Here is a 22,326-nt window from a genome sequence, read left to right on the forward strand (position 1 = left end):
TATAAAATCATGTCATGTGTACACCCTGTGATCAATTCTGTTAATAACAATGATGAGTGCAGAAAGCAGGGCTTGGGTTGAGGGATTTGCATTTTGGGTGTTCCACTTAGTCAAGAGTGATGTGGCATGTCCCAGAGTCTCTCCCCCTTCAGAGCCCCTTGGAACATGGCTCTTGGCCAAGGTTGTGGGGAAGGCAGGATGAAGAAGTCAGTGGCTGACATTGTATGCCTATTTGCCTGGTGATTTCCACTGCAACCACCAGGCTGTGCGTTCTGATGACCTTCCACGGGATTCCACTCCTTTCCACCATCTGCCTGCACTTTGACACCCTGAGTGTCAAATCAGACCCCCTAGAACCTGTGAGTGTGGGGGCTTTGAAACACCTTGAGAAAATATGGACAAGGTGGAGCATGGGGTATCCGAGGTCAGTGAAGCTGGTCTGTATACAACATTGTAGAAGACATGAATGCTGTGTGGGCCATGAACTGAGTGAGGGCAGTGACTGTGGATGGTACAGATGTCCCATTCTGGTGTAGGGTGCTGACCAGATGCGATGAGCCCAGGGGATGTTTCTGTGCCTGCCTCTCTCTCTCTCTCTCTCTCTCTCTCTCTCTCTCTCTCTCTCTCTCTCTCTCTCTCTCTCTCTTGCTGTTTTTCTACGAATATAAAAACTGCCCTAAAATAAAGTCCATTAAAAATACATATGGGGGAGGGGCTGGAGAGGTGGCTCAGTGGTTAAGAACACTGACTGCTCTTCCAGAGGTCCTGAGTTCAAATCCCAGCAACCACATAGTGGCTCACAACCATCTGTAATGGGATCTAATGCCCTCTTCTGGTGTGTCTGAAGACAGCTACAATGTACTGTATTATTATATATAATAAATAATCTTTTAAAAAATACATATGGGGACTGTCGAGGTGGCTCAATGCTTAAGCGTCTGCGCTGTTCTTTGAGAGGACCCTAGTTCTTCCATGTTGAGAGGCTCACAACCACTGGCTAACTCCAGCTCTGGGGGATCTGGTGCCCTCTTCTGGCCTCCACAGGCACCTGCCCTAACGTGCATATTCCCACACATAATATGTGCACATATCTAGTAGGGAAGTACATGGCTTTTCTAGTCCAGATCTTGGATTTCTGGTCTGAGTCTAAACTCAGGGGTATTCCTTTGTAAAGCACTGATTATTGAGTGCCTGCTTTGCACACGGCTCCTGGCTAGGCACTGGTGCGTGGTAATGAAGTGAGGCGTTCTTGACATTGTGGTGTCCAGTCAACTGGGCTGGGCGGGAGGAGGGCAGACACACAGCCCCCACCCTTACCCCCAGTCTGCAGAGCAAGGGGACCCCCAGGACCTCCTGCTCTTTAGAACAGACCCTGGGGTGAACAGGTGCTTGGTGCAGTGAGCGCATACTGCGATCATCACCGTGGGCAGAGGGACTCTACACTAAAGGGCAAACTGAGACAGTGCTGTAGCCTAGGAAGAGAAGTTGTGCTCAGGTGACGGGACTTTCCTGTCCCATCCTGACTGCCCCTTAGCTCTTGAGTCAGTTACCAGCCTCTCCGTAGGCCCCACTCTCCCTCTCAGGGAAATGGAAGCTACACTGGACCTCCCTCTTTGGTCTGTCCTGGGGATCTCAGGGGACAAGGACGGCTTTTAGTGAGATGTAAGACTATTTAGGAACAGTCCCATAATACTGTTCACTTGGAAGAGTTTGCGTGGGGAGTAGACAGGGAGGAAAGAGATGACCTTCAGAGCTGGCTCTACAGGGGAACTAGGGTACAGTGGTTCATGCTGCTGACTGTATGTTTCCTTGCCCAGATGGGCGAGGGCTCGTGTGCTGTCTGAGTTGAGTCACTCAATGTGTAGATCTTCTATGGCCATGCTCTGAGCCAGGGAGGCTTGGCTGGGCAATATGGGCTTTGAGGAGAAGGCCTGGGGGTCACCCCCAGTAAGGTCCAGAGCAGGACCTTGGGTGCTCCTTTGAGCCTTCCTAAGCCCAGCCTGGATGCTCCACCAAGCCTCCTAATGACTAGAAGGGCTAAAGAGCCAGGAACCACCCAGAGCTGCACTTGATGGTCCAGTTGCCCAGTTGAGTTATAATTAATATTTTGAACCTTGAGAGCCACGGCCATAACCAGTGCCTACATTGGCTTTGTGATGATGTAATCCCAGCTGACGGTGGCCAGTTCCTCACCAGGCTTCTGTTAATAGGGGAATCATAGGACTTATATACATATACACACATACACACATGTGCACATACACATGCACACATGGTACATATATGCATACTCACTTAAGCACACAATCAGCTTTGCCTGGATGTTTGGGGCAAGTGAAGGGATGTTGTGAGCTTACCCAGATGCTAGTGCCTCACATGACCTGTGGTCTTCTTTTCCAGGGGCATGGTCTAGCAGCTCAGTCAAGCCTGTGCATCATCTGATCCCCAGCAGTTCTGGTCCCCCTTGGCCTCTACTTGGCTCTAGGTAAGTCACCCTGGGGCCAGTGGGCCTGCAGAGCATTAGGGCTGTGGATGGAAGGGGTAGCTTTTGTAGAGACTATGGGACAATCTCAGTGATCTCAGGGAACGGGTCAGGAAACTGAGGCTGAGAGGTAAGAAGCACCCTGTAGGTTCCAAGTTCAGCTCTCTTCTTGGTCTCTGGGAACAAGTGTTCCTGTGTTTGTTCCAGTGAGCTTGTCTGGGGAGAAGAATTGGGAGCTCAACATAAAAGCATAGAGCAAAGATCAGGGCCATCTCTCCTGAGCTCCTTTTGTCTTCCATGCCCTCTGCGCCCCATGTTTCCTTCTCCCTTCCCACACACACCTTCTCCCTTGCCTTCTCCATCTGAGGCCATACCTTGAAAGAGGGAGCAGCACCCAGAACGGAGGGGTCAGTGTGCCTTATCCCAGGATGAGCCAGGCCTACTTAACCGTGAGGCCAGCACACCGCCATTGTTTCAGAGGCTGTGCGTGTGTCATGGTTCTTGCTAATCCCAGTGGCTGGTACCTCGAGAGGCCTGCAAGAGTCAGAGGCAGATGTCGAGTGGTAGCTCCATCTGGTAAATGCAGCTAGCTCCCTAGAGACTTAGGCCAGCAGCTCCCAGCATACCTGGGTGTGGCTGGGTTCCCCCACATCCCCACCAGACATCTACACCCCACAGCATCCATAGATCAATTTCCAGGGCACAGGGTGTCCTTAGGACTTCCTCCGGGTGGAGTACCTTTTCCTGCCTTCATCTTCCGGAGGAAGAGGCTATGTCCTACTGCCTTGTTCTTCACTCCCCCACATTCCTTGGATACTCTGTCCAGGTCGTCAGTGAATCTAAAGGACATAACCAGAAGGGAGCCTCTGTCTTGAAAAAAGAGGGTCTTTGGGTCCCCTCAATAGAAAATAGACATGATTGCCTGTAGAGAACATTGCGGGGGGTTAGAGTGAGATCAGTTCCCGAGTCTAAACGACTGAAAGCCACCCGCCATACATGCCTTCCAGCCCCAGGGTCCTCAACTCCAGCTGCCACAAGTGCACAAGTGCACAAGTGCACAGTAGGGTCCAGCCACGCCTAGACACCGATGTCTGGAAGCTGGAGCAGACAAAGAGGTCAGAGAAAGTAGAAGTTCAAGCCTATGGGGTATCTCCTCATCCTGAGGCCCTTGGATGCTTTGGTGTACACCCAGTGAACCCTCGGTAGCCACACACAGACCTCGGCACTGAATGAGGAGAGTCTTGGCCAGATAGTTCTTTCTTTTTTTTTTTTTTTTTTTTTTTTTTCCTTTTTTTTTTTTTTTGGGGACCCAACCCAGGGCCTTGTGCTTGCCCCCAGGCAAGTGCTCTACCACTGAGCTAAATCCCCAACCCCAGATAGTTCTTTCTAATCCGGCATCAGAACTTGGCCATGGTGTCAGAGGTCAGGGGATGTCCAGTAGAAAGACCCTTCTGATGATGGGACACTTCCTCCATCCCCATCCACCTGCCTGTGGATTAAAGCACGTCCACGCGTGGGGCCCAGCCACAGCTGTGCTCAGCATGTATTGAAAACATGCCCTGTCCCCAGTGAGTCTGAGGGCTCTGACTTCTAATGGCAAAGAAAAGCAGAGTACAGCCTGGGCCCTGAACTCATAACGTAGAGAAAGGTAAAACTGGAAAGAGGTCAGGCAGAGAGGGTCGCATGTAGAGGCTTCCCTTTGGGATAAAGTATTCCTGAAGAAGGTGTGGGAGCAAAGGCCCAGTGTCGCCCATAGGAGCGGAGACAGAAGCAGCGGAGGTCTGTGTAACTGGAGAGGATGGAATGATGGATCAGACAGATGGGGGTGCGATGAGTTGCAGCAAGGATAGCAGGCACAGCCTGCAGCTCAGAGCTCACCGTGTACTGAATGGTAGCCCTGGGTCTATAGATGATGACCTCCAATTGCAGGTCTCAAAGATCAGTGTTGCAAGGAGAGGGCTTATGTGGCTAACGGCATCTTCTAGAACAGCGGCTCTTAACCTGTGGATCATGACCCCCATAAGGGTCACATGTCAGCTATCCTGCAATCAGATATTTACTTATGATTCATAGTAGCAAAACCCCAGTATGAAGTAGCATCAAAAATAATTTTATGGTTGGGGCCGCCAGAACATGAGGAATTGTGCCAAATGTCACAGTATTAGAAAGGGTGAGAACCATTGCTCTAGAAAATTCTGAGTTAATGGGTGGAGACTGAGTGTGCTGTAGGAAAGAGCAGCTAAGCTGACCCACTCTGTAATGATCCCTACCTGGAGATGACCAGCTCGAAAATCCCGCGTGGCACCTCAGGCAGCAGACCAGCCTGGCTTTCCTGGAGTAGATTCTCGTGGGGGAGCGTCGTGGTTAGAGGGTAGGGTATAGGGTGGGAAATCTTTCCTGTGTTGTACGTGGGAGCTTATTTTTAGGGTAACAATGACTTGAAAGTGTCAAGTTTCTCTCTAACTTTATCTCAGAAGGCTGTGCCTGGAGAGCAGTGTTGACAGTTGTGAGAACACACACAACCAAGGTACACTTGGCTTTCTAGTCCACAGTGGACTTCTCAGAGGGATGGGAACCACTGTCTTCACCTGCTGTTTAGGGAAACCTACCCCATCAGGTTCAGTGTGAGCTGATACCCGGGGCCGTTGATAAGCAAAGCCAGCCTGGATCTTGGCTAGTTGGAGAACAGTTTAACTGCCAGTCACCTGGGTTCAGTGCTCCTAACAGGACACAGCCAGGGACACTAGTCCATACCTATGGGCAAGAGGTCTAGGTTCTCTCAACCAGAGCTGAGCCATCTCAGACACCTCCCCCTGTATCCTGGCCTCTCCAGGTGGGGTCCACATCAATCCTTTTCTTCCCTATCCCCTGGCTCACCCTGGGTACAAGTTCCTGAGTTCCTGAGGCAGCCCAGGTTTCATATCTCTCTCTGGTTGATCTTTTGAATGGTCTTGGACTTCCCCGACCCAATGTGTCAACTTTTAGGCTAGAACACAGGAGACCCTTAACAAATGTTTGATTGTTGGCAATTGCTGGAATCTCCAGGTCTCAAGAAAGCCCACACTTTGGCTGGAGTTAAGACAGTGGCTTAGAAAGGATAGGCTAGGGGCTTGAGGGGCATAGCTCAGCTGGTGGGGTGTTTGCCTAGCATGCATGACGTTCTGGGTTCCATCCCTAACATGAACTGATACACACACACACACACACACACACACACACACACACACACACACACACACACACACACACCTGTAATCCTAGCACTCAGGAGATAGAATCAGGAGGATCAGAAATTCAAGATCAGCCCCAGCGACACTGCACGTTTGGAGGCCTGTCTAGGAAAAGTGAGTCCCTGTTTTAAAATGGGGGCAGGAGGGATGGTGGGGCAGGCTGGACCAGATCATACAGAGAGGTGCAGAAGTAGGGGTAGTTGACAGGTACAGGAGCATCAACGAGGACAGAGGACAGCGCCTGTGAGCTGCAGAGGCACTGTCAATGGCTGGGTCTTCCGGGGATCTAAAGGAGTGCCCAGGCGGCCTGCTCCCTCCCTCCCTAACTTCCTTCCTCCAGTGAAACAATTACTGTGGCCTTCCTGTGTATGTTAATTGGTCATGAGATCAGTCCCAGCTGTGCCCTGGGGAACTGGAACCCAGCCCTGTGCCCTGGGGGGGAGCAGTTGGTTCATCTTGAAACTCCACTTCTGTGCCTCACCCTCTGCCCACCACCTGCCTGGACACTGTATTTGGCATTATAGGCATAGGCTCTGTGGAGAAGGGCCCAGGCTTCAACCAGCAGTGAGCATCTCACACAGCTGTGCATGCATGCCCCTTGCTTTGCTCTGGGGGTTCACAGAGTAGGTCTTCAATTAGTGCTTGTCACTGGGGCTTCACTTAGTAGGTATTCAATTATTGCCTGTCACTGGGACTTGACATAGTAGGCATTCAATCAGTGCCTGTCGCTGGGGCTTCACATAGTAGGTATGCAGTTAATGCCCGTCGCTGGAGCTTCATAGTCAAGTTTCTGAATGACTCAGAGGCTCCGTACAGAACCTGTGGCTTCCGGCCTTGTGATAGCAAGATTCAAACTGGCCAAAGGTGGCCTTTCCGAGCTGCCCACACCATTCCTCATAAACATGCTCCTGCCTGGGCTCAAGACTGGCTGCTGGGGCCACTGAGGGGCCGTAGGCATATCCCATTCCCCTGCTTAGCCTTCTCTGCAAGGATGGGAGGGAGCGATGACGGTTTAATAAGCATGACTTACTGTTTTTATTTCTTCCCAAAGACATTAGCCATGAGTCAAATAGCTGGTGAGAGATTCCCTGGAGGTTTTCTTCTGAGCTTAAAACAAAAAACAAAAAAAACCTAATTTGTGGCGTGAGTAGAGAAGCTGTGCTTGCAGCCCCCAGATCCACAAGCTTCACTGGGGACCACCTACCACAGGGGTCCCTTACCCTGAGGACAGAGCCCTGTGTCAACACATAGCCAGCTCACCTAACATTTAAGGTGACGTTTCTCTTGATTGGCTTCTGCCCAAAGCGTACCAGTAGAATGTGGCAGGAGCTCATTCACTGGGGGCACATGAATTCTATTCCTCCAGTTCGCTGGGGAGCCATGAGGTGGGAACCTAGACATCATTCAGTCAGGGACCGGGGAGAAATGGAGCTTTCTGCTGTCGACTGGGAGCCGTGAACCTGCCAGACAGAACATTCATGTCTAGGAAGGAAAAGAGCCTTTTGATGTACCCTAGAAGACTGTCGTGTGGAGGAGTCGCATTTTAGAGCTGGGGTCTGTCTGCTCAGGTTTGCACTGATCAAAAGCCACTGGAGAAGGTGTGTGTGTGTCAGGAAGTGCCCTCCCAGACCATTCCAAGGCTGGCAATGATCAGGATACCTGGGCTTGTGCAAGTGTTTTAACGCGCCATTACAAATGAGTATAGATCTTGGGCTACCTCTGTTGCTTCAGGCTTTTACTCTGGCTTTCACCCAAATTGAACCACCCTTCGAGATGAATCTGAATTCCTTGGGTCTGATGGTATTTATTCCTTCTTTCTTTCCCTAGCCTTCCCTCCTCGCCACACCCTACATTCATCCGTTATCCATTCCTCTCATACTGTTCCTCGCCGTCCCAGACCCTTGCGAGTTGTCCTAGTCCAGTCGACACTGTTCTGTTACTGCTGAGCAGTATCGTGGGTTGTGAGCCATTCTTCGTCCCCCTCAGTGTGCCTGGGGGGTAACAGACCCAGAGCCAGCCGGGTAGCAGACACAGACCTGCTGATGGCGGTCTCCCCTAAAACCTAAGCCTAGGAGCTCTTGAAACCTAGGAGCTTCGAGGGGCCCCTGAGTCTGACCCCGTGAACTGCCACCCCTGCCCCCAGGTAGATGGACCTCAGGTAACACGTGCCCATGCTCTCTCTGTTGCCTAGCGGCTCGCCTCCGAGTACACTGAGGCTCCCTCTGAGGATTCCTCTTCCCTGTCCCCTCAGTCAGCATCTGCTCAAGGTTAGGGTCACTCGCCCAGCACATCTAAGCCAAATCCATGCACGCTTGGTAGAGGTGTGAACAGAGGTTGAAAGAGGAGTGGCTGGATGAATGAATGAGCAAATGACTCATATTCTTGTGTGTGTGTGTGTGTGTGTGTGTGTGTGTGTGTAAGCTATGCAACGCGTATGGCGTGAAGTGTGAGTCACTGCCTGAGGGTCCCTATCCCTCACACTCCTATTCCCAAGCAGTAGACATCAGTTAGGCCTGGACTTCCCAGCGTACGGGCTGCAGTGAGAGAAGGGGCCTCCCTCCTTCTGCAGCCCCACCCCTGTGTCAAGCAGGCCCTTGGTGCTCGGGCCCCTGTACTAGATCTGCCCCTCAGCAACACGAGCCTCTACAGTCCCTGCCCTGATGTTTGCCTGACTACATCCTTCCTTCCCTCCCCTCATTTCCTCTTTGAAGTACAGGAGTTGACCGAACGTCACTGGCCCCACCCCAGGGATGTGTCCAGATCACTGTGACCCCAGGCTCTGTGCCAGCACAGGACAGGGTTTTTAATGCCACTGCACTAGGCGTGACCTGCAAGAGAAGCTTTCCAGGTCTGTGGCTTGCCGCCTTGCTGCCTTGCCTCACCGGGTGCAGTACTCTGATGGAGCTCACTGGTCAAGCTTGGGGTCTTTCACAGTAAAAGTCCCCCAGTTTTACCACTAAGCATTTCCCTGGTGTCTCCTCATAGCTTCCTCTTCCCTTCCTTTCATAGAAATAGTTATGCTGTAAACTCAACACACAGGGACGTTCACTCTCTGTTTACAGCGCGGGAGACAGGACTCAGAGAAGTTGAGGTAGCCAAGAACATAACTAGAAAGGAAGGCTGTAGGCAGGGATTGATCCGGGGACCACCAAATCTGCCTGTTCCATTGCGGCCTGACACAACCGCAGTTCCGTTGAGAGAGGGAACACAGAGGCTCAGTCAGGAGCAATGAGAGATATTCTACCCTGCTCGATGCTAGGCCTGGCTCAGTACCCTGGAGTCACTGCTAGGCTCTCCCAGGAGTGTTGGGTGCTGGCCACTGGCCAGGACAGCCGAGTCAAGTCACTGACCATGCAGAGCCAGTGCTAGAGGGCCCGTGCCATTCCCTTGTCTACTGGGGAATGACTGTTACTGGCTCCTTTGGCCTGCAGCCTCAGAGTCTAGTTGATATGAACTGTCATCCTGCCCAGTCAGGAGCCTACATGTGAGTCATTCCACAGCCAGCCCAGGGCCCCCAGAGAACCTGCTGCATCAAGCCTGGGGCTAACGCGCCAACTTGAGCCTGGGTGCTGGACATCAAGGCAGAGAAAGAAGCCCATGCTGGCTCTATCCCACCAGGACTGATTGCACAAGACATCCATCTGTGGAGGGGCTGGGGGACCAAAATGGAGGTCTCTGTCCCTCTCCTGCTTACAGTAATGTCTTACATACCCTTCAAAAGAGCACATAGGCATGCTGTATTCCAGTAATTTCAGCAGACCGAGGAGTGTCTCGATTTCAAGGCTGGGCTGTGTATCACACACACCTTTAATCCCAATACTCAGAAGGCAGGAGGATCTCTGTGAGTTCCAGGCCAGCCTGGTCTACAGAACAAGTTCCGGGACAGCCAAGGCTATACAGAGAAACCTTGTTTCAAAAAATAAAATAAAGACTCTGTCACAAGAAAACGGGGGAAAGAGAGGGGGGAGGATAGGCGGGAGCTGGCTACCACTGTTGGTAGAATGCTTGCCTAAGATCCACAAAACTCTAAAGTCTGTCCCTAAGTACTGCACAGATGCAGATGGTGGTGCACGGCCCTAATCCCAGTCCTCGGGAAGTAGAGGCAGGAGGATCGGGAGTTCAAGGTCATCATCCTTTATATAATGAGTTCAGTGTCCAGCCTGGGATATATGAGACCCTGTCTCAAAAACAGAGTGTGGGGGTTGGGGATTTAGCTCAGTGGTAGAGCGCTTGCCTAGGGAAGCGCAAGGCCCTGGGTTCGGTCCCCAGCTCCCAAAAAAAGAACCAAAAAAAAAAAAAAAAAAAAAACAGAGTGTGTGCCCAGGCCACCGGAATGAGACTGTGTTCGTGTGATATCGGTGTCTGTTCCTCTGGCTGCTGCCTTGAGCTTCCGCTGGGCAGTGGAGCATTGATTGTATCCTGAGGTTTTTGACTGGCTAGTTCTCCAAGGTTTCTTCTGTAAAGCTGGACATTTGGTAAGGAAAGTTAGGGGCTGGACATGCCCTGCCTTTCATGTCTTTCCAGCTATCCCTATTGCCAGTTCTACTGTGATTGGGTTGGTTATCTTGGTTGTGCTCCATGTTAGCTGGCCAGTCCTCTGTCCCCATGGCGATACTATCATGTCTTCACTGGGCCGCCGCTGTGTGCTTCAGGGCAGTGTGTTCTCCCTAGCTCTGGCCCTGGCTCTCACTCACACACTGCCTTCTGCCTTCCCTCCTCCACTGCAGGGAACTAACTGTCCACATGTCCCACTGGTCCCATATAGAAGCAGAGGCTGCAAAAGGTCTGGTGATGCTTAATGTGGCAGCCCAGCCATCACCCAGAGCATCTTTGATGATGATGACCTCTTGGGAAGGAACAGGAAGCCTTACTTGGGACCCCATAGCATCTGGCTAGTGGGCAGCCCCTAGTGTGACACATTCCTGTGTGTCCACTCTGCTGTCACTGTTGTGCCAGAATGGAGCTTTCTAGAAGACTAAGCCACCCTCACCTCTCACGTTCTTTCCTGAATCCCTGACCCTGGAAGTCACAGAGCTTGAGAGCCCTCAGGAGGGTAGGACAAGTCTCCTGAGCCTCATGCCGAGCCTTTGAAATGTCATGCAGCCCTAACTTGCAGTAATCAAACAGTACGCGTACCCTGCCCTGTTTGGGGGCACTGAGGGGGCTCACGGAGGTAGTCATTAAATACAGCAATGCAGTACCCAGGAGTCTGAGAGATGGAGTGCTCTCTGTGTGTAAGCATGAGGACCTGGGTTCAGGTCCCCAGCACCCGTGTAAAGAGCCATGTATGACCCTGCGTCCTGCGCCCTGTGCCCTGTGCCCTGTAACCCCGGCACTGTGGGGTGGAGGCAGCAGGAACCATCCCAGGGTCTTTTTGGCCAGCCAGTCTAGACAAAATGGTGAATAGTGCTCTCCAGGTTCAGAGAGAAGCCCTGACTCAAAAATATAAGGCAGAGCTGAAGAGAGGGAAAACAAAAACAACATATGGGAGGAAGAGAGTGATTAGGGGGCCATATCTGAGGACTGGAGAGCTGGTTCTGTGCTTAAGAACAAGTCCTGTTCCTCCAGAGGAACTGAGTCCAATTCTCAGCACCTGCGTTTGGCTCTCTGAGCCACTGGTAACTCCAACCCCAGGACTCTTGACTTCCTCCCACCTCTCTGATAAGCACATGGCATACATACACGCAGACATACATGTGGATAGGAATTTAAAACACAAAATATGTTTCAAAAGAAAAAGACAGCTGGGCAGTGGTGCACACACCTTCAGTCCCAGCACTCAGGAAGCAGAGGCAGGTGGATCTCTGAGTTTGAGGCCAACCTGGTCTACAGAGTGAGTTCCAGGATAGCCAGGGCTACACAGAGAAACCCTGTCTTGGAGGAAGGACAGAGTAAAGAAAAAAGAAAAAGACATTCTCATGTCAACCTCTATATCCTGTATGCTTTTGTGTATGTGCATGCCTAAGGGTGAATATGTGTGTGCATGAGGGTGTGTCTCATACACACACACACAGGGAAAGAAAAGAGAATTCAGTGCCTGATCTGAGGAAATGCTCTGAAAAAAAAAAATAGGACCAGGGTTTGAAGGTGGTTGTGAATTGATGCTAATCCTAGAGGCCTCTCCTAAGAGGAAGCACCAATACTGAGGGAATGACCCTCTCTGACACAGACAGGAAAGGGGGCAGAGAGGCAGAGGAACTGCAGATGCAAAAGCCCTGGGGCTGCTCGAAACAGGGTCCAGTGAGGGGAAAACCAAGATAATAATGCTTGGTTTAATAGATCAGAAGCGCCATTGAGATGTTGGGGAGAATGGCCATGGACTCTGGGAAATCTGTCCCCGAGGAGGGGTGGGACGTTTGTGTCTGAACAGGCTGCAGGGTGTGAGGAGGAGCTTCCTGGGTGGCTGGAGCGGGTGTGACCCAGATGAGCCTAGCTCAGTGAGGAGAGCCACCCACATGGCCCCCTTCCTGTTACAGTAGCAGTTTCCGGTAAGAAAGAAAGTTCTTGGGGATTTCCTGTTCTTTTCTCCACCTCCTCCAGTTCCCCAACAACTCCTGTGTCAGCCTTGGGAGAGAGCTAAGGGAGAGAGGTCCGGCAGTGCAGGGTGGGGTTTCCCATGCAGCCTTGCTAGCTGCCCCTCTTTCTCTTGTGACATTGCACTTGTACCTTGTTGCCTAAGTTTTACACGTATGGATTAATTTGCGTGTGATGGGCAAGTGTCAGAGTGTATGTATGTACGTAGGTCAGAGGACACAACTGATGGGACTCGGTTCTCTCCTACCACGTGAGTTCCCAGGCTTACACTCAGGTCATCAGGGTTGGAGGCATTCTAGTGGCTCTGTTTGTTTTATAACCATCGAGGCTCTGGGGAAGGGGGAGTCTGAGCTCCTGGGAGTGGCTTGGAGTCAGAAGGTTTTGTTTGCAGCTAGAGCTGCCACAGGGATCTGTGGCTCAGATGGCTGAGTTTGCATGTGGGTGCCCAGTAACACCCTAGCCTCCCCCCACGTAGATCTCACTGGGGGCTGGCTGTTGTCCCACTCAGAAGAGGAGTATACCTCTCCCACTGCAGCCTTCTGCTTCCCTGTCGTGGGGTCAGGCTTTGGGGCCTGGCTTCTCCAGAGAGGTCCAAGGAAGCCCCGCAGGCTAGGTCTGTGGAACTGAGGAGGACTGCAGGATGGGGAGCACAGTATCTTTCACTAATGGTGTCAGTGAGTAAGATGATCACAGGATGCCGGAGGGTGCTAATTGTCTGAATAGGATCCCCATTTGGTGGCATCAGCTCTGCAGTCCTTGGTACTGCCCAATGCCGTCCACCAGAAACATGATGACAGCTACATGCATATAAAATGAGATTTTCCTACAGCCACAGGGAAAGAGGAAAGAGAAACGGGGGTGGGGGTGGGGAAGTGGGTTAGGGTGAGCAATGTCCACAGCCTGTTGGATTTAACCCATTGTATTCCAAAGAGGAGCCCAAATCCTGTGTATTTTACACTAAGGACTTACTTGAGTTTAGACCAGTGGCTCTCAACCTTCCTAATGCTGTGACCCTTTAGTACAGTTCCTCATTTAGATTGACCCCAACCATAAAGTTATTTTGTTGTTACTTTGTAACTGTCATTTTGTTACTGTTACAAATCGAAATGTAAATATATGTGTTTTACCATAGTCTCAGGCCACCCCTAGGAAGAGTCCTGCAACTCCTAAGGAGTTAGGACCCACCCATTGAGAAGCTCTGGTTTAGACCTACTATGCTTTTCTTGCCTAGTTTAGACATTGAAACTGATATCAGCAGAGGGCTAGGGAATCTGCCAGTCTGCGCCCTCTAGTGTCCGTCCAGCCTCAGTGCAACTTGTGTAGCTGGAGGTGCATCTCTTGCTACACTTACCAGGGCAACTGCCTGCCCTTCTCCAGAGGGCAGCCCCGAAGTAAAGGCTGAGGCTGCTTGGGTCTCACACATTTGGAGAAAAGCAGGACACAGGTCCAGGTCCTGCCCCTCCAGACAGGGTCTCAGCTGCAGGAGGAGCAATCTACTGCCGGTCACTGTCACCGTAAAGAGGAGCATAGTTGAGGCTGCTTTCAACCTTCCACCTTCTGTCCCACCTGACATGGAACAGGCTCTCCGTCAGCCAAGCCCAGATGGTCTGTTGAAGTTCAGATTCACAGAGGACTCACCCAGTCTCCCCCAAGTTCAGGACCTCATCAGGGTTTGATACCCACATCTCCCACCATCTTCCCTCCGGGGTCTATGTCCAGCAGCCCTTGGCAGTCTGGCTGATGGGATTGCTGAGTGGTGGGACGAACTGTGTCACCCATGTTCCTAGCCAGCACTGAGCTGTGGCTAACGGGACACTGGAGTGCAGGGTTCCCAAGGGCCTCTCTGAGCGACAACAGAACTATGCTGTTAGCCAAGCTTTTTACTCACAGTACCCAGCTTGGGTTAAATATTTTCACAGAGCTCCCCAGCTTCTTGCTCGCTCCTTCTTTACCTTACAGTGCAGTGTATTAAGGACAATAAGAGCATAACAGAGAACCGGGGAGAAGGCGTAGAAGCTGTTAACTCCCTCCCCCCAATTCCCATTACCGTGAAGTCACATGTCCCCAATGCTCAAGGCTGTTGTCTGTCTGATCTAAGCCCTGCTAGAATAGGAAGTGTTTTAAGCCAAGTAGGAGGTGGCTGTGTGATCCTCAGGGACCCTCATTCCTCACCCCCTAAAAGATGTCTGATCAATGAAACCTGGGTTAGTCTGATGGCCAGAGCTAGGCGGGCGTTTCTTCTGGGGAGCATGCACAGTGACTTTTTTTTCTGTCCCTGCAAAAGCATTTGTGTCTCGTCAGGTGTTTTCCCAGACAGCTAAACATCAATAAGGCTGGCTCAGTTGCTTAATAAATAACAGAGGGGTCACAGGGTGCGCAGCACTGAGCCTCTCTAGAATCCTCTCGGTGCCTCCAGGGGAGCTAAAATGAGGTCTTTTGTATTAAATATTTTATCCAGGTCTCTGTTAGGCGTCTACGAGAGAGTGCCGGGAAGCGTGTGTGAGACGCCAGCCAGCATTAGCAGTCTCATGAAAGTGGGCATTAGAGGTCTTCTTCCGCCATGACTTTGACAGCCACTTTACTGGCGAGGAGTTTCTGTGGGTACCAGCTAAGTGCACCTTGGAAATTCATTGCCTCTCAGGATGTTAGCAGGGAAGGGGCCCAGGACGGAGCCCAGCTCTAACCTGGATCTTCTCTTTCTCGAAACTCCTAGCTGAGCCAAGGGAGACCCCTTACCAGTCCGGTTCTCCTTGGAGGCTCTGTCATCTTCCGTCGTCCCCTTTTGGCCTTCGGTTTTGACTCTAAATGCTGTCTCCCTAGTTCTCCTGCTTAGGAATGTGCCATAGCAGCTCAAGGCACTCAGAGTAGAGACCACAACCCAGCCTGACTCAGGCCTCTTTACCTCACGAACCCAAGAGACTGGAAAACACTAGAACAGGTCCTGACCACCTGCTCAAGTCTCAGCCACCCTCCTAAGTGGTGGGGTGGGTCTGTCAGCCCAAGCTTCCATACACAAAGAAGGAGACTAGGGTGGGGAGCTCTCTATGCAGAGCCAGCTTTCTTGCCCTCCCTGGGGGTTCTTTGGCTAACTCGATCTGTGACTGTTAGTCCTCTGTCCCAAACCTCTGTCCCGAATCCTCATCCCCTTTGGAAAAAGGTGGTGGGTCACTGTCACTGACTGTACTGAGCTAAGCGTTCCGATGGCTCAGGACTGGCTGGCTGCCGGACATCCGTGAATCGCAGCAGCACTTAGCATTGTACAGGTACGTTTTTTCTCATCTTGGTGGAGTGGAATGTGACAGGGCAGGAGGATTCTGCTCCAAGCCCTTCCTTACTGGAGTTTCAGAAAAAGGGCCAACCCTACCCCCTCTTTCACCTTATCTCATACCGCCTATGCCATTGGTCCCAAGTTCTTAAGATGACCAGACTCGTTCCCATTGACGCCACCCTTTCTTTGAATGAGCTTTTTTTTTTTTTAAAGATTTATTTATTATATATGAGTACACTGTAGCTGTCTTCAGACACACCAGAAGAAGGCATCAGATCTCATTACAGATGGTTATGAACCACCATGTGGTTGCTGGGATTTGAACTCAGGACCTCTGGAAGAGCGGTCAGTGCTCTTAACCACTGAGCCATCTCTCTAACCCTCTATGAATGAGTTTGCACGCAGAAGCAGATTTTCAAGCCTTTGTTCTTCTCAGAGCCAGATCCCGAGGCTCAGACCCTTCTGTTTCCCTTTTCTACATCTCATGAACCCTCAACGCCTCAGGGATAGCCCTGAAACACAGTTTGAAGGCTCCCGGGTCTCGATCCTCCTTTTGATACACTAGCTATATCAAAGTTCTTCCTGCCTCCAAATCAGTGGATCCTGGGAGCAAGGGTGTGTGTGTGTGTGTGTGTGTGTGTGTGTGTGTGTGTGTGTGTGTGTGTGTGTGTGTGTGTACGATAACCACAACAGCAGGAATGTCCTAAACCAACCCAAAGCCTGCGTTTCCCCTAGCAGCCTGACACCAGGGAGGAGGTGAAGGCTGGGCACAGGCACAGCCCTGCCTTCTCGAGCTCCTGCCTCTGAAATATTTGGTAAAGGAGCTGGGAAACCAAGCATCTCCTCCCGCAACACCAAGGCTGTCTGCACTGCAGCTTCCTCCCCACCGATATCCGCAGAGCGGGTACGAGGAGTTTGGCATCTTGGTAGCATCTGTTAGATGATAAATCACAGACGCGGCAGCAATGTGTGTTCAGTGAGGTGAGTGGATGCCGCATGCACGAGCTGGAAACCAAGGGTCTGTGGCAAGGCTGCGGGGTGCGGGGCTGTTGGTCATGAACTCCACAAGCACAGGGCTGGCTACGGGGGCAACGGAGCTGTTACTGCACTGCCCTCCCCGCGACTGTCCAACCCACACGGGAGCCTGGAGTCGGGTCCTGGCTCACTTAGAGGTTCTGCAGCTCTCCGTGGGCCAGTTTTCTGGTCAGCGGGTTGTATCTGATATGTGAGGTTTCTAAGGGGACCCCGGTCGAGAGACACACTGTAAGTCTCCCCTCATTCGGTGGTGAGGGCCTTGGAGCCATGGCTCCACCAGGGCTAGGCCCTTCTTTCTTCGATACTAGTATTTGAGCAGGGGACTCCACCCCCAGCTTGGTCCAACCTGGCTTCTCTACCTCTTACCTACCACCCCAACCTCTGCCCTGTTTTTTAGGATGTCCTGCCCATCTTGTTTCGCGCAGTTCTATCTCCAGCCTGAGGGCCACCACTGACAGTGACATCCTAGCAGCCATGTCCCTGGGCTCAGTTCAGTGTCCCTTCCTCTAAGTACTCCAGTTCCCTTCTTCCCTCCCCCTCCCTCTTTTCCCCTCTCCCTCTCTCCTTCCTTCCTTCCTCCCTTCCTCCTTTCCCCTCTCTTCTTCCTTCCTCCCTCTCTCCTTCCTTCCCTCCTTCCCCACCCATATTCCTGGAGGGCCCCGGATATCTCTTTTTGCAACTCTTGTCCTGCTCAACTTAGGGATTCTTTGGACCAACCATCACCAGGTGTACCACCCTCCCACTGTTGGCTGCCCTATTCTTACCTCTGCTTCCATGTTCCCAGTGTGGTTTCAATTGTACATGTTTTGTTAATTGAGTTTCTAAAATGAATTGCCTACATTAAAACTGGGGCATTTCTATCTCTTCCCAAAGAGTTATGGCACGCTCTTACCCCGTGCTGGGGTGTGGATTGGAGCACTGGGTGGAGGCCCCCCTGAGAGCAGCTAGCTCATCTATGTGCTTCTCGTAGGCCTATGATGAGCCCTCAGCCACTGGAGTCCTCCTAGTGCAGACTCTCTGTAGCTGGAGAAGTTGGCCCCATGAGCTCCTGTTCAGAGCTGGATGTGGGAGGGGCGGTGTACTTCCAGCCAGGCAGAGGTTGGCTGACTCATGGCTTAAGCCCAGGCTGTCGATGAAGCAGAAAGAGGACACTGTAAACCTTGGTAGAAGCAAGGCTGTGAGATAGGAGGTGAGTATAGCAAGAAAAGAGGGGATCTGTCAGTCAGCCATCACGGGGGGAAACTCAAGAGGGCCCATGCCTCACTGTGCAGGTCCTTAGTTCTGCCCTTTTGGTTTTGTTTTTTGTTTTTCAAGGCAGGGTTCTCTCTCTCTGTAGGCCAGGCTGGCCTGGAACTCTAAGTTATCTGTCTGCCTCTGCCTTCTGAATGCCGGATTAAAGCTATCTGTGCACCAACTCTGTCTTCTTGTTGTTTCTGAAGCCCCTCCCAGGCAGGACTCCCGCCCAGGCATTGTGTTGTTTTATCAACTCAGAGGTTCTTAGACATGCCACACTCAAGAGACAAAGGCTGGGCCACTGTGACTTGGGTATGCTTATTCTTTGAGCAGAAAATAGAAACAAGGGGGACTGGGATCCTGGAGAGGGCTCTACAGATGTGTGGCACCAGGCTAGCTCAGATGATGATTATTTCTGATCAGGATACTACGGACATTTGAGTTGGTTGTTTGTACAGGTGTGAGGAGGGATGTGTTTAAATAAGTAAATGTATGCTTTGAAAGGCAATATCAAGTTGCCATATATCTGTGTTGGACAAGGAATTCTAAATGTCTTATAGCTGTGTAGATAAGTAAATAAAACATGTACACAGAAAGCTAATGGCCTGGGAAGGAGGCGAGGAAGACGGGAGGTAGCAAGTAATAACGTGTGCGTATCTCGTCTTCCTTGACGGGGTCCAGCACCTAACGCTTGGAATCTGTAAGCCTCCAATCAGTTCAGAGTGATTTCCCTCGGGACGTACGTAGAGGATACCCACACTCATTCTTCTACAGGCTTCAAAAATAACTGAGCTATGCACGTGTGTTACTGTGAGAAGGAAAGAAAACAAAATTGCAGTAGTGAAGCGAACGAGTATCAATGTCCAATGGCAGATCACTGCAGGGTCTCACACAGGGGCCTTGTGGGAGACCGAAGTGGGGTCTGCTTTCCAATGGAGCACAGTCCTGGATTTCCATGGGGACCTGTTTCAGCGGTTAACATTCACATCGACATTCACCTACCGATCGATGCTAATTCTAGAGCCTCCCTGTCAGAGAAGTAGCTCAGGCATAATAACGAGCGGGGACTCCCTAAAGCTCTGCAGGTGCCTCCCCTCAGGGATGAAAGCATCATGGTGTGTGCTGGTAACTTCTCCCAGTCAATTATGTGGGGGCAGGAAGGGAGGTCTGGGGGAGTCTGGACACCCCCTGCCAATATGCCTCAAAGATTTGTTAATACCCTGGTGCCCGTGAAACCCTACTCTATCCAGATTTACCCAGAAATCTAGGTAGGAATGGGGTTGATAAATATCATTTATAGGGCTGGAGAGATGGCTCAGTGATTAAGAGCACCGACTGCTCTTCCAGAGGTCCCGAGTTCAAATCCCAGCAACCACATGGTGGCTCACAACCATCAGTAATGAGATCTGGTGCCCTCTTCTGGTGTGTCTGAAGATAGCTACAGTGTACTTATATATAATAAATAAATAAATCTTTAAAATGTCATTTATAAAATTAGGATCGCTGATGAATGAAGTTAAACTTTGAAAGGCTAAAGCCACGTTCCTGCTCTCTGGAATCATCCCTGAGTCCCCTCGGGATGGGTGTCAGTCTCTCCTCATCAATTTAACCAAGCCATGTTAGGCAGGAGCGTGAGCCACCAGCATCCGCCTGCCCACGCATGACTTAGTTACCATGCGGCATCAGCAAACGTATCTGTGACGTGAAAACAGACAAGCACGCCTGGTCCCCCAAGGGAAAAGAAAGAACTAGCTATTCAGAGCAAAGAGTCTGTCCGGTCCCCTTGCCCCAAGCTGATGAACTGAGGGGTTTGTGTCCCTCTCGAATCTTGTTTAACCCTTACTGCACTTTTGACAGTGCTTCATCCCTCTGACTTTAGCTTGCCTCTCCCCGTTCCCTTATTTTCACGATTCTGCATGCATGCTCCAAGTAGACCGTGTCCAGCCATAAAAAGATATTCTTTCTGTCTTTCATAGAGTGTTCTGGGTTTGCCATGTTGTGTAGAACCAGTTCGTGCCTCCTGACAAGAGCCATCCAGGACACAGTAAAAGTCAGAGTTTGCACTGTTATGGTCTTGAGTTCTTCTAGCCCAGCAGTTCTCAACCTGTGTGTCATAACCCTTTGACGGGCGTCACCTAAGACCATCCTGCCTATCAGATATTTACATTGTGATCTATAGCCGTAGCAAAACTACAGTTGTGAAGTAGCAACAAAAATAATGTCATGATTGCGGGTTCGCCACAGTATTACAGGGTTGCAGCCTTAGGAAGGTTGAGAGCCACTGCAGTAGTTAAATGGCAGTGGACATACAGGGGACATTGCTTAGCCAACTTGGTGGTGAGGTGACATAGAAAGCCAGACCTTGGGTCCCAGGCATCTACAGCTCACCTTGTGTCTTTGTCTTGAAGGTTTAGTCTCCACTGCCAGCTGCCATGGGCAAGCAGAACAGCAAACTGCGGCCTGAGGTGCTGCAGGACCTGCGGGAACACACAGAGTTCACCGACCATGAGCTGCAGGAGTGGTATAAGGGCTTCCTCAAGGACTGTCCCACCGGCCACTTGACAGTGGACGAATTCAAGAAGATCTACGCCAACTTCTTCCCCTATGGCGACGCCTCTAAGTTTGCCGAACACGTCTTCCGCACCTTTGACACCAACAGCGATGGCACCATCGACTTCCGGGAGTTCATCATCGCACTGAGCGTGACCTCTCGGGGCAAGCTGGAGCAGAAGCTCAAGTGGGCCTTCAGCATGTACGACCTGGACGGCAACGGCTACATCAGCCGCAGTGAAATGCTGGAGATTGTGCAGGTACCGGCGCTCGGCAGGGCCGGGAGCCAGGGGAGCCAGGGGAGCCAGGGAGGCCAGGGCCCCATGCACAGCCGTACACCAGGGCATTCCTCGGCCCACTTGCTACCTGGTGTACTAAAGGACTGCAGGTCTTTTGCAAAGAGTAACGATAAAAGCCAAGTGTTTATCGATTGCTTGCTAGACATCAGGCCCCAGCTGAGCTCATCCATCAGGTTGACTTCCACAGTTCTATAAAATGGGTCATTAAAATGAGATCTGGGGCTCAGATAGGTGATTAAGAATTATCAGAGCAAGAACCAGGGAAATGGTTCAATGGGTAAGAGTACTCGATGCACAAGCACGAGGACCCGAGTTCTGATCCCAACACCCATGGAAAAGCCAGGAGTGGCTGAGCATGCCTGAAACCCTAGAACTAGGGGACTAGTGAGTCCCAGAAGCTTGTTGACCAGGCTGCCTAGCTAAAAGGGTGAGCTCCAGGTTCAGTGAGAGACAAAAGGAAATGCCATAGACGCCAGCACTCCTGTCTGGTCTCTGTACAGGTGTTCATACGCCCACATTCGTTTAACAACACACACACACGCACGCACGCACGCACGCACGCACACACACACACCTTAGCTGTCTATAGGGCCTCCTATAGAAATCAGAATGACTTGGTAAAGGATGAGGCGGCAGTCAGTCCTGCATGGGAATCATGCTTATGTGCACCCTTCATTCTACCCCTCCATGCTTTAAACCACCTCTGTATCTGGGCCAGTGAGATGACTCTGTGGGTAAAGGTGCTCGCTACCAAGCCTGTCAGCCTGAGTTCGATTCCCTAAGACCCACATTGTAGGAAAATAGAACCAACTTCCACAAGTTGTCCTCTGAGCTCCACATTATCGACACCTCCCAATAAATAAATAGATGCATACACGCATACATCCATCATACATGCATACATACATCATACATGCATGCATACACACATACATACATACATACAATAAGGAAAGCAGTTATATAAGTGCCTAATGCAGTGGCTAGAGATGTGCTAATGATGCTTTGTATCATTTGGGAAATAATAAGAAAAGGTCTGTGTGCCTCCAGTTTCTTTTTCCAGATGATTTCCCACCTGTAGTTTGTTGAATCTGCAGATGCAAGACCCACGGGTGGGCAGGGGTCACTGTATTTCCCCTTTGACCTCCCCCCCAGGCACTCCCCAGCCCCCCACCAAAGATCCTTTGTACCTTTTAGGCAGACGTCATGCCCCCTCACCCCCACACTCCCAGCCCAGAGTCCCCAGCTGTATCCTGTGCTCTTGAACATCAATTAACCTTTACTGGCTCCCTTCACCCAACGCCTTGTCTGCGAGATTTGTTCTGATGAGAGAAGGGTCTGCCCTGCCCGTGCTCCTTGGCAGGCTGAGTGAGAGCCATCACCCATCCTCCGTCCTCCCAAGCACACTCACAGACGCCCCTTTGCAGGCCATCTACAAGATGGTGTCCTCCGTGATGAAGATGCCCGAGGATGAGTCCACACCCGAGAAGCGAACAGACAAGATCTTCAGGCAGATGGACACGAACAATGATGGTAGGAAGCTTTGCGGGGGTTGGGGGTAGGGGGTGAGGGGGGTGGGGCGCACAGATGCGCCTGTGAAACTGCTGTTGGCACAGATGTGTTTGGGGTACACCCTCTGCTCTGCTCCCTCCCAGCCCCCTCGATTCAGCTCTGCTGAAGGAAAGAAGACTAGAA

The 22,326-nt window shown here is 51.3% G+C and overlaps 1 protein-coding gene across 3 annotated transcripts in view; it reads left to right on the plus strand.

The window, feature by feature from the left end:
• Positions 1-22,326, plus strand: part of Hpcal1 (hippocalcin like 1) — a 105,541-nt gene that overhangs the window by 78,173 nt on the left and 5,042 nt on the right. For 2 of the 3 annotated variants that reach the window (XM_032907510.1, XM_032907511.1), the window contains exons 2-4: positions 2,401-2,485; positions 20,191-20,592; positions 22,059-22,164. In XM_032907510.1, coding sequence (XP_032763401.1) covers positions 20,215-20,592; positions 22,059-22,164 — 484 coding nt within the window. In that variant the 5' untranslated portion in view covers positions 2,401-2,485; positions 20,191-20,214. The remainder of the gene's footprint in view (positions 1-2,400; positions 2,486-20,190; positions 20,593-22,058; positions 22,165-22,326) is intronic. The other variant, XM_032907513.1, reaches the window with a different exon arrangement.

Source organism: Rattus rattus, chromosome 7 (assembly GCF_011064425.1).
Source record: "Rattus rattus isolate New Zealand chromosome 7, Rrattus_CSIRO_v1, whole genome shotgun sequence".
NCBI classification, from domain to species: domain Eukaryota; kingdom Metazoa; phylum Chordata; class Mammalia; order Rodentia; family Muridae; genus Rattus; species Rattus rattus.